Raw genomic sequence first — 14,766 nt, 5'->3', positions numbered from 1 at the left:
TCCCAAATCCAGTTGCTCCTCCAAATCCAGTTGCCCACCCTCAAAATCTAGTTGCCCCCCCAAAACCCAGGTACCCCCCCAAAATCCAGTTCCCCCTACAAATCCGGTTGCCCCCTCCAAATTCATTTGCCCACCCCCAAAATCCAGTTGCCCCCTCCCAAATCCAGTTGCCCCCTCCAAATCCAATTGCACCCCTAAAAATCCAGTTGCCCCCCCAAATCCAGTTCCCCCCCAAATCCAGCTGCCCCCTCCCAAATCCAGTTACCCCCCCAAATCCAGTTGCCCCCCAACCCCTGCTGATACCATTCCCCAGTGCTCCCAGTGCCCCCAGTTCCCGACCCCCCCCCCCCCCCCAAACCCAGTCACCCCCTGGACAAGCAGGAGAGGTCCCAGAGGATGGAGGAGGGGTCCCCCTCCCCCCCTCCCCCCAACCAGGGTACCCAGGCGACGCCACTCCCACCCACTCTGTGACTCCGTCTCCCTGATTTCGTTTTTTCCTTTATTTTTCAACCCAAAATTCCCCCGTTCCTGAGGCATTCTGGGAAATCTCTGCTTCTCCTGCCCACCCCACCAGAAGGGGGGGGGGGGGAGGTTCGGGGGGTGGGGGTGGGGGGAGAGGGGAGGATGGAGATGATGGAGCTGGAGGTCTCACTACCTCCCGATGACTCTTCTGATCCAGGGGACGGCGCGGCAGACGTTGGAGTAGACACCGGGTTGTCCACGGCGCCCACAGACGGCCATGCCCCAGGAGACCACCCCTTGCAGCACCCCGTTACAGACCAGCGGGCCACCGGAGTCACCCTGGTGGGGGAAGGGCGCGTGGGGGGTCAGGGACACGTGGGGGGGTCAAGGGCACATGGTGGGTCAAGGGGAAGTCATGGGTCAAGGGGATGTGGTGGGTAAAGGGAACGCAGTGAGTGAAGAGCACGTGGTGGGTGAAGAGCACGTGGTGGGTCAAGGGGATGTGCTGGGTCAAGGGAATGCAGTAGGTCAAGAGCACATGGTGGGTCAAGGGCACATGGTGGGTCAAGGGGATATCATGGGTCAAGGGGACGTGGTGGGTCAAGAGAACGCAGTGGGTCAACAGCACGTGGTGGGTCAACAGGACATGGTGGGTCAAGGGGATGTCATGGGTCAAGAGAATTGATGGGTCAAGAGCACATGGTCGGTCAAGGGCACGTGGTGGGTCAGGGGCATGTGGTGGGTCAAGAGCACATGGTGAGTCAAGGGAACGCGGTGGGTGAAGAGCAAGTGGTGGGTCAAGAGAATGCGGTGGGTGAAGAGCAAGTGGTGGGTCAAGGGAATGCGGTGGGTGAAGAGCAAGTGGTGGGTCAAGGGGATGTCATGGGTCAAGGGGATGTCATGGATCAAGGGAATGTCATGGGTCAAGAGCGCATGGTCGGTCAAGGGCACGTGGTGGGTCAAGGGGATTTAGTGGGTCAAGAGCACGTGGTGGGTCAAAGGCATGTGGTGGGTCAAGAGCACATGGTGGGTCAAGGGGGATGTGGTGGGTCAAGGGATGTCATGGGTCAAGAGCATGTGGTGGGTCAAAGGCACGTGGTGGGTCAAGGGGGATGTGGTGGGTCAAGGGATGTCATGGGTCAAGAGCACGTGGTGGGTCAAAGGCACGTGGTGGGTCAAGGGCATGTGGTGGCTCAAAGGAAAGTGGTGGGTCAAGGACACGTGGTGGGTCTCACTTGGGGGGCATAAAGCTTGCATGGGCCTATCAGGGCACCAGAGCCCATCCCCAGCTCTGTGGCTCGATCAGAAGATTGGTGGTGGGAGCCCAGATGTTGCCTGGGCCAATCCACGTGCTGTGGCCCTTTCCTGGCTTCAGGGCTTGGGCTGGAGGTAACGGTGGAGGAACCCCAACCTTGCCTGGACCAATCCACGTGCCATGACCCAGCTCCGTGGCTTGAGCAGAAGGTCGGTGGTGGGAACCCAAACCTTGCATGGACCCATCCACGTGCCATGACCCAGTGCCGTGGCTCAAGCAGAAGGTCGGTGGTGGGAACCCAAACCTTGCATGGACACATCCACACATCATGACCTATCTCCATGGCTCAAGCAGAAGGTTTTTGGTGGGAACCCAAACATCACATGACCCCATCCACATGCCACGGCCCTTCCCTGACTTCATAGCTTGGTTTGAAGGAACCCAAGACTTGGAGGAACCCATCCCACCTCGTGTTTGATCTCCAAGCCACCCCCAAGCTCCTCCTTCCCCCGAGAGCCAACTGGGAGGTGGCTGAAGGACCACCACCCCCCACCTCTTACCTGGCAGGAGTCGATGCCCCCCTGGGGGACGCCAGCGCAGAACATGTTGGGGGTGACAGCGTTGCCGTAGGCCCTGGTGCACTTGTCCCTCCCGAAGGTTTGGATGGCGGCGCACTGCAGGTTCTTGGGCAGCTTTGCTGTGGGATGAGGTGGGGATGGAGGAGGAGAAGGCATGAGGAGACCTTGTTGGGTTTTTGGTAGGGCTCTGGCTGGTGGCGCCTCCATCGAAGCTGGGGAGGGCAACGCCAAGGAAACCCGATCCCAAAGGGAAAACCCAACTTGAGGTTGTCAACCATGGTGAGCTGCTGGCTGGGCAGATCTGAGGTGCCATCAGGGAAGATCTAATCCCATTTTTCCAGCTGGGAAGCCCACCTGGTGACCCCTCTCCTCTTCCCATTGCCTTCCCCCACCCCACGTCTTCCCCCGAGGTTTCCACCGTAAGCCAGTACCTCCAGGGGACTTGGTGGTGCCCCAGCCAGAGACGCTGCACCTCATCCCGTCCATGGGACACTTGGTGGCCAAACGGATCTTCTTGATGCTGCTGCTGAACTGAATGGGCTTGTTCAGCCTCAGGAGCATGAAGTCATTGTCGTTCTTCCGAGGGTTGTAAGCCGGGTGGACCTGGAGCTTTGAGATCATCCTCACCTCCCCTGTCCCGTCTCGTAACGTGTCCGTCCCGATTAACACCCTGAGGTCCCTGGGCCAAGGAGGAAGGTCAAGAAATCAGCGTTGGTTCCTCCAGAAAAGGCACAGAAATCCTTGATCTACAGGGTTGTCCAAAGGAGATGATCAAGAGCTGTCCGTTGAAGCTTCTCCATGTTCAGCAGGGGGGTGATGTGGCCATGGGGCCACCACAACCCATTCTCCTTGGGGAGGAGGCCAGGAGAACACGCAAATTCCTTGAGGATTCATGACCCATCTCTTCTCCAGGAGCTCCTTGATGGCTCAAGCACCCTGAGGTCACCTCCCACCTCTCCTGGCGTCATGACTCCAACTTCTTGCCAACTTGGTTTTATTCCCACCTGAAAGGTCCAGCTTCCCCTCACAGGACCTTGTGGAGAAGCTGGAGAAACCTGGATGTGGGGTCGGGTGGTGGATCTGCTCTACTTTGGGTGGAAAAACGGGGGGACTGGGCCTCAAAGTGGGGGGAGGTGGGATCCCTCAGGGGTTGGTAGCTGGAGGTTGTCACCCTGCGATGGTGGCAGCTCCTCTGGTCTCCATGGGGAGGGTGACTGTGGCTTCGTTGTCCTCTAGAGGTGCCACCAGCCAGCCACAAACATCTGGAGATACCCACACCTGGAGCATCATCATCTAGAGCTATCCGGGGCTCTGGAGGTAACATCTGGGGTACCAGTAGGTGGACACATCAACATCTGGAGATATCCTGGAGCATCACCAGAGCTACCTGGGACTCTGGACTGGGGTACCAGCAGGTGGATACATCAACATCTGGAGGTACCCTGGAGCAGCAACATCTAGAGCTACCTGGGACTCTGGAGGTAACATCTGAGGTACCAGCAGCTGCACAGACCAACATCTGGAGATACCCTGGAGCATCACCATCTAGAGCTACACGGGACCCTGGAGGTAACATCTGGGGTACCAACAGCTGGATACACCAACCTCGGGATACACCAACCTCAGGATACCTCTGGAGGTACCCACCTCTGGAGCTGCCAACCCTTGAAGGTCCCAGACTCTTCTGGACACCACAATCCGCAGGTATTCACATCTGGAGGCTTCTACAACCCCATGAGGTGCCATCATCTGGGCCACCTCTCCCTAGATCCCACCGTTTGGAGGCCTGGCCTTGTGGAAATGCCACCATCTGGAGGGACCAACCCTAGAGGATGCCACTGCTCCTCCGTGGTGGGACCTGGGCAACGCCACGTCAGCTGGGGCAAGTGACTGTGGACCTCTCTTACCTGGTGGGCTGCTTGCAGTGGGCAGCTGTCAGGACCCATTGGGCGTCGATCAAGCTTCCCCCGCACAGGATTTGACCCCTCTTGATGAGGGCAACTTGGAAGGGTCGTTGGTTGATGGAACAAGGTCTCCCACCGATGATCCGGGACTCGTCCTCCTCTGGCACTACGACACAGAGCACCAAAGGACACCATCAGCCTCGCCGTGTAACCTTTTCCCCAGAAACCTGCTGGTTTGGGTGGAAAAGGTGGAGAATTGGCTGGAAAAAAAATGGTTGTAACAAGGTGACATGGAAAAGGAGAGGGACAACCTGGTTTCCAACCTTAAAACCTCACCAAAACGCTCAAAATCATCTTCAAAATATTAATTTTTTTTATTTTCTGGGTCACCTCTCAACCTACTGAGGTTCCAGAGGACATTTTTTGATAAAAACCCAACGATTTTGGAGACTGGTTGAAGTCCAACCCTTCATAGCCAAGACCAAAGCCTTCGAAGAACTTCGAAGAACCGATCCTTGAAGGCCTCGTTTCTCCTGGGGCCGTTCCACGGCGAGCTGACCACCCCTTCCAACCAGAGCAACGAGGTGGGGGAAGTGCCACCAGGAGACCCTTTGGGACCGGTTTAGTCACGCCGTGACGTGCCCGTGAGCTGTCCTGGAAATCACGGCATATCAGGAAGTCACCAGGAGCCACTTATCTCCACCGGTTTCATCAGGTACCTCGGGGAGGGGCATTGGTTCCACCTCTAAGGTTCCTCCCAGCCCAAGATTGGACTCCTGAAGAGAGGTGACACACCTCCAAAAGAGCTGATGTCTTCGTCCTTGGTCGCTGAGGAAGCCTGTAGGACCAGCTGGAAACCCCTCCTACCTCCTGGATGCCTCATGGACTTCCTAGGTAGGTCCAGGGCAGGAGGTTGTTGCATCAACCCAAGCAGGAGAAGCCCTGACGCAGGGAGAAGAGGAATCCACTCCGGAATGTGACCTTTGACGTCGTTCTGGAGGTGTCTTGGTGCCAGCAGGTTGGTTGAGAAGAAAGAGTAAGGGTCATCCAGTTGGGTTGGGGGGGGTCATACCATGAAAAAAGGGGTCTCACCACTCGGAGCCCCCTGTTTCAGACACGGCTCTCCCCATCTTTCAGGTCTCTGGAGGCATCTCCCTCAGGTTTAGGTGGAGTTGCCAATGTTGATAGTCCTCGGGGAGAGGAAGGGACCCTGGCGAGAGGCCACCCCACCTCACCCAACGTCCACAAGACGAGGTGTGTCCCCCCACACCTTGGCAAGATGTTGATGGTGGATGAGGTGGTGACCATCTTGAAGCCATGACCCTCTTGGGGCCATGACCACGTGGAGCTCCATGTGGGCGGCCACACGGGGGGTGGTGGTGGGTGTCCAAAGCCTTGGGACCTGTTCCTGCATCTCTGATGGATCTGAGGGTCCAGCCGAGGCCTCCACCTGCAAAGCCTTTTGGGAACCTCCTCTGCCAAGGCCACTGGAGAAGACCCCCGACACTGAGTGGTGCCCAAGTGGGAGGAGACAAGATCTTTTTTCTCAAAAAAAAGAGATAATCAGCACAAAAAAAGATGCTTTTTTTTTCCCAAGGAGAAGACCTCCCATCCCAAAACCCATCTAGTAGGACTTCCAAGATGGGAGATACCAAGTCCTCGCTCCTGGAGGTGTCCTCCTGGGTGTTGAGGTTAAGTTGAGGTCAAGTTCTCCATCCCAGATGCTTTGGGCTCTTTTGGGGGGGTGGGGGGAGGAGAAGTCGTGACTCCAAACCTTGACCACCTTGGCCAAGAGCCACAGCGTTGGCAATGCACTGACAAGGTGGCACCTGGCTCCGTGGCATCTGCACTTGCTTTTCACCCAAGGTTGGGACATTGGAATGTACTGGTGGGACTGGTTTGTGCTGGTGGGGATTACAACTCGTGATGGGTGGCGATGGGAGACGCCCAAGTTTCAAGCCACCTGGAATTCTCCACTATCCGGTCTTGGCACCATTGCCAAAGTTGGAGGTTGGGAACTCTCCTCCTGTCAAGGCTTATCAGAGAAGCGTCCCTGGCCACCACAAGGACCATCTTGGAGCCTTTAGAGACCAACCAATGGGTTTCCTCCACCAAACTCCTTGAAGGCATCTCAGCAGCTTCCCTGAGCTCCCCCACTGGAGGTGGTCCATCCACAAAGGTCCATCGGGGGCGACGAGATGGTGGACCCTGCCCTGTGGTAGATCCATTCCCTGGATTTCCAGAGGTTGGAAGCGGAGAGCTCCAACTGAGGTGGTGGTGCCTCCATCCCAAAGAATTATCCTCAAGAAAAAAAGAGTTCGTGGACAATCGTGGGACAAATTATCCAGCTGTTGGGTCCAGGAATGACCTTGTTCCTTCTGGATCTGGCCACTTTGGGTTCAGGACATGGATTTGGGTTCAGGTCAAGATCCAAGTTCTTGGCATCCAACGGTTGGAAACCACCATCCTCCTCTTCCTTGAGACCCATCTGTTTGAGATGCAGAACATCGTTTGGGAAACCAGGAGGAACAGAAGCGATGTTCCCGGTAGGACGAAACTTCTCCTTCCTTTCCCTCACCCTGGGTGACTCTTCTTATCTCCTTCTTCTCCCAGATGTCACCAGGAATCCCCGGAGGAACTTCCAGGGGAAGGGAGGACGTTGTCCCGCTGATCCCGGTGCTTCCGACGGGACGTGGGAATTTCCTCCACGTCGAGGGGGTTGAGGTTCCAACACAGTTGGGCTTTGCCCAAACCTTCCTGTCAGGAGAAGACATCTCCCCACCCCACCCCATCCCATCGGACACGTGGTGCCTGGGAAAACCCACCACCACCTTCTCAGGGTCCTCCCTGGGCCACCACCCTGACTTACGCTCGTCGCCTCCGTCGCCCTTCTCCTGAGCCTGTGCCGGTGGTGGGGCACTCAGCAGCAAGCCAGATGCCAGGAGGAAGATGGAGATGAAGCTGAAGGCTCCGCATCCATCATGAGCCATTCCTAGAGCAGAGAAACCAAATGGGATCAGCCCCAGGGGATGGTGGGAAGGTCCTCGGTGATGTCCTTCTGCCTCTGGCGTGGGATGGAGGCAACATGACTGAGATGCTGGTGGTGTCTTGGTGGACCATCACCCTGATGGACCTTGGGGGGATCTTGGACCATTTGTTCCCCACCATCTCCCTGATGGACCTTGGGGGAGGTCTTGGACCCTTTGTTCCACACCATCACCCTGATGGACCTTGTGGGGGGTCTTGGACCCTTTTTTCCACCCTATTTTGGGTGTCTCCATCTGGTGGCACCAACCCCCCCTGCATGAGCTTGGGAAGGACCCCATCCCTCCCGCTCCCCACCAAACCGGTTGCCTTTAAAGTCAACCAGGATGTGGAGGGTGATGCCACCTCAACCCACTCCCCCACCCTGAGCCACCACATGGAGACGGGTGGCTTCACGGAGCCCATCTCTGGGAAGATCCACCAGGAGATGAAGAATCCTTGGCTGCCTCCATCCCACCCCGCAGCATCCATCCCTCGGGGTGATGCCAGTGGACTTGGCCACCAGGATGGACTCACCTGCCAGAGGAGAAGGACGGGGCCGGCTCGGCGCGTTGGGAAGCCAGGAGATGGTGGCTTGGAGATATTTATACCCGGGGTGAAAAGTAGGCCGTGTCTCCAGTAGGATGAGTCAAGAGTGGTTGGGCGACCGGTCCGCGGGGCGAGCGTGGCCCGTGGGTGTCTCCCTGGTCCCAGAGGTGATTGTACCGCTTTGATGTCCCAGAAGAAACATCACCAGGTTCCTCGGCCAAGGAACGCCTGCTTCTCCTGTCATTGGAGCCACCCCAGACACGGCAGTGGGGTGAGGAGTCCCCAAAATAGCTCGTCTGGGAGGACAGGTTGGCTCATCCCTCTCCCTATCCTGGTGGGGGAGGGGTGGGGTGGGTCCCCTCCCCCCCCACCCAGGGGAGGGTGGGGGTGTTGGGGTGCTGAGCTGGCTCTTGGGGATGTGTGTGAGATGTTGTGGTGGTGCCTCCAGCCTGTCTGTTGACTGTTCTGCTGACTGTCCGTCCATCCATCCGTCCACCCACCCATCCATCCATCCATCCATCCATCCATCCATCCCCTCCATCCATCCATCCATCCATCCGTCTCCCTCATCCATTCACCTCCTCCCTCCATCCATCTCCTGCATCCACCTCCTCCATTCATCCACTCCTCCATCTATCCATCTCCTCCATCCATCCACCTCCTCCATCCATCTCCATCCATCCACTTCCTCCACCACCACCACACACAACCACGCCAGAAGCCAGGTAGACCCCACGTTACACACAGGTGTGTGCACAAGTGCATGTGTGCAAGAACACGGCTTGGCATCTGCCAAGGGTGACACCTCCCAGGTGGGACCTCCATGGCCCCAAGGTGAGGGACATGGCTCCTGGAGGACACCACCACACCAAGGTTCCCCAGGGACCTACGTGCATCTGCCAAGGGGGACACCTCCCAGGTGGGACCTCCATGGCCCCAAGGTGAGGGATGTAGCTCTTGGAGGACACCACTGGCCTGGAGGTCTCCAGGAACCTACTTGTACACCTTCCTTTGGCACCTGGTCGCACGTCCCTGATGATTAAGGCAGTGGACGTGGGCGAGCGCTGGGTGAGGCCACCCCCTGGTGACAACCCCGCTGAGCTCTGCGAGTCTCTTCTGGTGAGTCAAGGGGACAACCAGGGGGACAGGGGGGTGTCACGTGTCCCCCCACCTGGATGTTGTCCCCAACCCCCTGTGGGGGGGTCACCTCCCCCAGCCCCAACCACACGGGGGGTCTGGAGGATCTCCAAGGTGGGAGGTGACACGGAGGTCCTGTGGAGATCTGGGCCAAGGAGACCTGATCCACCAGCCTCCTGTTCATGGTGAGCTTCTCCCGTGGGGATCTGGTCCACAAAGATCCCATCCACTGGGATCCCAGCCCATGGATGTCTGGTTCACTAAGATCCCATTCGTGGAGATCTGGCCCGTAGAAAACTCATCAGTGGAGGCTTGGTCCATGGAGATCTTGGCTATGGTCGTTGGAGATCTTTTCCGTGGGGTGCTCAGCTGCGGAGATCACCCCTGGGGATCCCATCCCTGGGGATCCCTTCAATGGGGCAGCTGGGCCACAGTGGTCCCGATGGAGGGATGTGGTGGGAAGAGATCTCGTCCACTGGGATCCCCTCCATGAAAGGACACTGGGATCCCCTCCGTGAAAGGATAGGGCGTGGGGAACCCTCGGCGTGGAGGTCGATCCCACCAGGCTTCAAACCACCAGGATCCCCCATCCTCAGGGATCCACCCTGGGATCCCCTCCATGAAGGGATAGGGAGGGCATGAGGATCCCCTGGCGTGGAGGTCGATCCCACCAGGCTTAAAACCGCTGGGATCCCCCATCTTCAGGGTTCCTGGCTGTGGAGATCCACTGTGGAGACACCATCGGCTGTGGAGATCCGGTCCACAGAGATCCCACTGGTGGGGATCCCTCCCCCAGGAAGATCCGTAGGGATCCTGTCTGTCCAGATCCCTGATCCCCTGGGAAATGTAGGGGACCGGGTGACATCAAGGTGACACAGAGGATCCCAGGGGTGGGGGCAGGGGATCCAGGAGGGGACAGGAGATCCCGGGTGGGGGGTGGGGTGATGTGAGGTACCCAAGGGGACACGGGAGCAATGGGGGGGGGATCGGGGGGGAACGGGGACATAGGAGCGGGGTGTGGGGCACAGGAGGAGTGACACGAGGGGGGTGGGGGGGTGGGGACAAGGTGCCCCAGAGCCACCCAGAGGTGGGGGAGGGGCAGGGGAGGGGACAGAGGTGGGGGAGGGCGGGGGGGTCACGGAGGTGGAGGAGGGGCGGGGGGTCACAGAGGTGGGGGACGGGCGGGGAGGGGACGGGGGGGGGGGGGAAGAGGTGGGAGAGGAGAGGTGGGGGACAGAGATGGGGGAGGAGCGGGGGGGGGGGGGGACACGGAGGTGGGGGAGGGGAGGCATTATCTCAGCCAGCGCCAGGGCTGGGTCCAACCGGTTCTCCCAGTTACTCGGCTCCCATCTGGGTGGCGTAATTAGCGCTAATTACCTAATTACCCGGCAGGAGCCAGCCTGGGCCTGCCACCCACTGCCAGGGCCACCCGGGACCGTCGGACCGTCTGCCCCCACACACACCCCCCCACTCCCCGGGACTGTCCCCTCCCCGGTGTCCCCACAACCCCGGGTGACACCAGAGATGGACCTGGGTGGCATGGATGGTGGCCCTGGGTGGTACCAGAGGTGGCCCTGGGTGAGATGGATGGTGATGGCCCTGGGTGTGACACCAGAGGTGGCCTTGGGTGACATGGTAGGTGGTCCTGGGTGACATGGATGGTGGTGGCCCTGGGTGTGACACCAGAGGTGGCCCTGGGTGACATGGATGGTGGCCCTGCCCTGGGTGACATGTTAGGTGGCCCTGGTAGGTGGCCCTGGGTGATACGAGAGATGGCAGTGCCCTGGGTGACACGGTAGGTGGCCCTGGGTGACATGGATGGTGGCGCTGGGTAATATGAGAGGTGGCCCTGCCCTGGGTGACACGGTAGGTGGCCTTGGGTGACATGGATGGTGGCCCTGGGTGACATGGATGGTGGCCCTGGGTGACACGAGAGGTGCCCCTGCCCTGGGTGACACGGTGGGTGGCCCTGGGTGACACGAGAGGTGGCTCAGGGGACAGGGGTGACACAGGGGTGGCGGTGGCAGATGCTGGTTCCTCGGCTGCGGTGGCCATGGCCACGGTGGTGGCATGGCCATGCGGACACTTACCTCACCCGCTGTCACCCACTGTGGTCCTTCCACATGGACCTGGTGACCTCTGTGTCCACCCATGGGTGCCACCTGGTGTCTTCTCCTCTGCTGGTGGCTCTTGGTGGCCCGCAGGACCCAGCTCTGTGATGGTCCTCGTGACCTGACCAAGGGATGGTTGAACTTCACTTCCATGGACATGGTGACCCATCGGACCCCACGGACGCGGACATGTCACCTCCACCTCCGTAAACATCTCGACTGAACCCTGGAGGATGGTTGGGGGGCACCAGGGAGTCAACTCAGACCCTGGAGGAGGATGTCCTCCATGGACACGTTGACCAGACCTCCACTGACACATAGACCAGGCCTCCATGGACACGTTGACCAGGCCTCCACAAATACGTCGAACAGCTTCCATGGACATGTCAACCAGACCTCCATGGACACATTGACCAGCCTCCATGGACATGTTGACCGGACTACATGGACACGTCGACCAGACCTCCATGGACACATTGACGAGACCTCCACAGACATGTTGACCAGACCTCCATGGACACATTGACGAGACCTCCACAGACATGTTGACCAGACCTCCATGGACACATTGACGAGACCTCCACAGACATGTTGACCAGACCTCCATGGACACATTGACGAGACCTCCACAGACATGTTGACCAGACCTCCATGGACACATTGACGAGACCTCCACAGACATGTTGACCAGACCTCCATGGACACATCGACCAGACCTCCATGGCCACGTTGATGAGATCCCACCAAGCACCTTGCCCAACTCCCCAAGGCTGATGGAGTTGCTCGTGCTGGACCCCAGTGTAGGAGCCCACCACACCTGGTGGCCACCACGGTGGGACCCTCCAAGTCCAACCTCCTTTGTCGTTGCCAAATGGGAGGGGGGGGGGGTGTTGAACCTCCTTGTGAAACCCCGAGCAAGACCGGCAACTCCCCGGTGGCCACCGGTGGCCCAAGTGATGACAGCCAACTGCTCCTCCACCTCCCTGGGGACTTGGCCCTGGACCAAACCCTCTTGCCCCACCGCGGTGGCCAGACAAGTCCCACGCCCTCCAACGCGCCGGGCCACCACCACGTGGGGGAAGAAAGGGAGGGGGACACCTTGCGCAAGGTGACCCGGCGTCGCTCCCTGCCCTGCTGCGCCACGGGGACGACACATGACGCTCTGACCTCACCACGTCTCCTCTTCCACCGGTAAAGACCTCCAGGTTCTTCTACATCCCCCAACCCATAGACGCGTCACAACCAAGGTGGTGTCACCTCCACCTCCATCCCACCGTGGTGGGACCAGAATGAACCCCCCCTCACCCTCCACCTTTTCCCGCAAAATAGAGGCCTCAGCTCCAGGTGTTGGGTGGATTTGGCCTCCAGCGGTTGACTTCTCACTGCTCGGTGCCACCAACGTGGCCTTGGGTGGATGCTCCTCATGGGGGGGGCAAAACAACTCCAATCCTCCTGCCACATTACCCCCAGGTTGGGCAATTTGGCCCCTTCTGCTCCCTCTGGAGTTGTCCCCTTTGGGGGTGGGTTGTCTTCCTGGGGGCAGATGTTGGAGGTGGAGTTGGGATGGAAGAACCCAGGAGAACGTGGCTCAGGGGCTTGGTGTTCGTGCGGGGGAGGGGGGGACCCAGTTGGATTTTGTCCCCCTGTGGTGTTGGAAAGAGCCTTGATGACCCCAAAAATGGTCCAGTGGGTTGGGTCTGCCCCACGGAGGGGTCAATGGGTCAACCCCATGGTGGGGCCATCAGATCTGCCCCATGGTGAAGTCAACAGGTCTGCTGCAGTGGGGCCAATGGGTCTACCCCATTGTGGGGTCAACGGGTCTACTGAAGTGGGGTCAATGGGTCTACCCCATGGTGGGGTCAACGGGTCTACTGAAGTGGCATCAATGGGTCAATGCCATGGTGGGGCCATCAGATCTGCCCCATGCTGGGGGCAACAGGTCAACCCCATGGTGGGGCCATCATCTGACCCACGGTGGGGTCAACAGGTCAACCCCATGGTGGGGCCATCAGATCTGCCCCACGGTGGGGTCAACGGGTCTACCCCACGGTGGGGTCAACAGGTCAACCCCATGGTGGGGCCATCAGATCTGCCCCATGGTGGGGTCAACAGGTCAACCCCATGGTGGGGCCATCAGATCTGCCCCATGGTGGGGTCAACAGGTCCACCCCATGGTGGGGCCATCAGATCTGCCCCACCGTGGGGTCAATGGGTCTACTCCATGGTGGGGTCAATGGGTCTACTCCATGGTGGGGCCATCAGATCTGCTCAATGGTAGGGTTAATGGGTCTACTCCATGGCCAGGGACCATGGGTCTACCCCAAAGATGGTGACCTGGGTTTTCTCCTACCCCTGCCAGACCTGGGGCAGCCCAGGGCCCCTTGACCTGCCACAGTTGTCCTCCACCCGTGAACGACGTGGTGAAAAACCACGTCAGAAAATTTTATTCACCGACATTTCAACTCCTGCTCCTCCCCCCGGTGTGTACCCCAGCGCTCGGACCGGCCGGCTCTGGGGACCACCATCAGGGAGGAGGAGGAGGAGGAGGAGGAGCTGTAGGGTCCATCCCAGGTCGTTGGGGCTGGGGGGCTCAGTTCCTCCTCATGGTCTCCTGGAGCCACTGGGTGTATTTGCAGAGGTTGACGTAGACGCCGGGTTTCTTGGGGTCCCCACAGACCCCCGGACCCCACGAGACGATACCCTGGAGCCGCCCGTCACACATGAGGGGGCCCCCGGAGTCACCCTGAGGAGGCGAGAGGTGGGGTGAGGTGGTGGTGGTGGGGTCACTGCAAGACCCCCTTCGCCCCCCATCATCACCCCAAATCTGGTGGCCACTTCTGGCACTGTCCCAGAATCACCTGGACACGCTGCCAGCTGCACCCAGTTCTGCCCCTTCTACACCCAAAACGTCCCCTGGGTGGGATGTCACCCCCTCCCCCTCACCAGAGGTCCCCTGAAATGCCGGCGCCCCTCCCCCACCTGGCAGGAGTCAGCCCGACTGCGGGACTCGCCGGCGCAGACCATGTTGGAGGTGATGGAGTTGGGGTAGACGCGCCGGCACTGCTCCTCCGAGACGATGGTGACCTTGGTGCAGTGGAGGTCCTCAGGGAAGGTGACTGCGGGTGACGGAGGGACACGAGGTCACCCGAGGATGGATGGACCAAGGGATCCAACCTGGATCCATCCCACCTCGGACCTGTTGTCTGCCTTGGGAGCTCATCTCCCACCCCCTTCCTCTTTTTGGCACCAACCAAGAGCTCCAAGGCTTCCTGATGGCCCCACCAGGTCACCCAGATGCCCTCTGGTGCTTAAGGTGGGACCCAAAGATTGGGAAGGGGACGTTGGGTGGACCACTGGGTCCCTGGGGAGGGGGACATGCATCTCGGTGTTACCCCCACCCCCCCCCCCAGGGCCCCAGGTGACCAGCAGCGTACCTTCAGGGCTGGTGGTGGACCCCCACCCCGAGATCTGGCAGGTCTTGCCAGGCACGGGGCAATGGGAAGCCAATGGTAACGGTTTCACCCTCCTTGTTGACGTGGACGGGCAGGAGGAACTTGAGGAGCATCAAGTCACCGTCCTTGTTGGTCTCGTTGTAATGCGGGTACTTGAAGACCTTGGCTGAGCGCCGCAGCTGCTCGCGACCCGAGTCCCGGTGCCTTCGGCCTCCCAGCCGCACCGTGATGAAGCTGATGGAACCAAAAGCATCGAGGTTCAGGGTGGGGGTGGTCCACATAGGCCACGGGGAC

The 14,766-nt window shown here is 59.5% G+C and overlaps 2 protein-coding genes across 3 annotated transcripts; both read right to left on the bottom strand.

Moving 5' to 3' along the window:
• Positions 1 to 595: 595 nt before the first annotated feature.
• On the bottom strand, positions 596 to 8,285 carry LOC114015786 (kallikrein-14-like). 2 transcript variants are annotated; one of them, XM_027805138.2, is made up of 6 exons: positions 7,761 to 8,285; positions 7,069 to 7,191; positions 4,203 to 4,365; positions 2,727 to 2,974; positions 2,278 to 2,414; positions 596 to 801 (listed from the first exon to the last, which is right to left on the bottom strand). In XM_027805138.2, exons 2-6 carry the CDS (start codon positions 7,187 to 7,189, stop codon positions 652 to 654), a joined length of 819 nt encoding a protein of 272 aa, XP_027660939.1. In that variant the 5' UTR covers positions 7,190 to 7,191; positions 7,761 to 8,285; the 3' UTR covers positions 596 to 651. The 2 variants fall into 2 exon arrangements, with proteins under 2 accessions (XP_027660939.1, XP_027660940.1); XM_027805139.2 differs by lacking the exon at positions 7,761 to 8,285 and having other exon boundaries at positions 7,069 to 7,385.
• Positions 8,286 to 13,448: 5,163 nt separating this feature from the next.
• On the bottom strand, positions 13,449 to 14,756 carry LOC102058548 (kallikrein-11-like). The gene is given in 4 exon segments (XM_055705762.1): positions 13,449 to 13,763; positions 14,000 to 14,136; positions 14,455 to 14,548; positions 14,550 to 14,756. Coding segments are annotated over 4 exon segments (588 nt in total). The 5' UTR covers positions 14,754 to 14,756; the 3' UTR covers positions 13,449 to 13,610.
• Positions 14,757 to 14,766: the final 10 nt, after the last annotated feature.

The sequence above is a fragment of the Falco cherrug genome, chromosome 3 (assembly GCF_023634085.1).
Source record: "Falco cherrug isolate bFalChe1 chromosome 3, bFalChe1.pri, whole genome shotgun sequence".
Taxonomy (NCBI): domain Eukaryota; kingdom Metazoa; phylum Chordata; class Aves; order Falconiformes; family Falconidae; genus Falco; species Falco cherrug.
This window is presented reverse-complemented; position numbering and strand designations above follow the sequence as displayed.

Excerpts from the sequence above, each read along its gene's own strand:
- LOC114015786 (XM_027805138.2), bottom strand. The coding sequence starts at position 7,189 with ATGGCTCATGATGGATGCGGAGCCTTCAGCTTCATCTCCATCTTCCTC. Across the intron at positions 2,415-2,726 it reads CACCACCAAGTCCCCTGGAG|CAAAGCTGCCCAAGAACCTG; the intron begins GTACTGGCTTAC and ends CTCATCCCACAG. Across the intron at positions 802-2,277 it reads GGGGCATCGACTCCTGCCAG|GGTGACTCCGGTGGCCCGCT; the intron begins GTAAGAGGTGGG and ends TTCCCCCACCAG.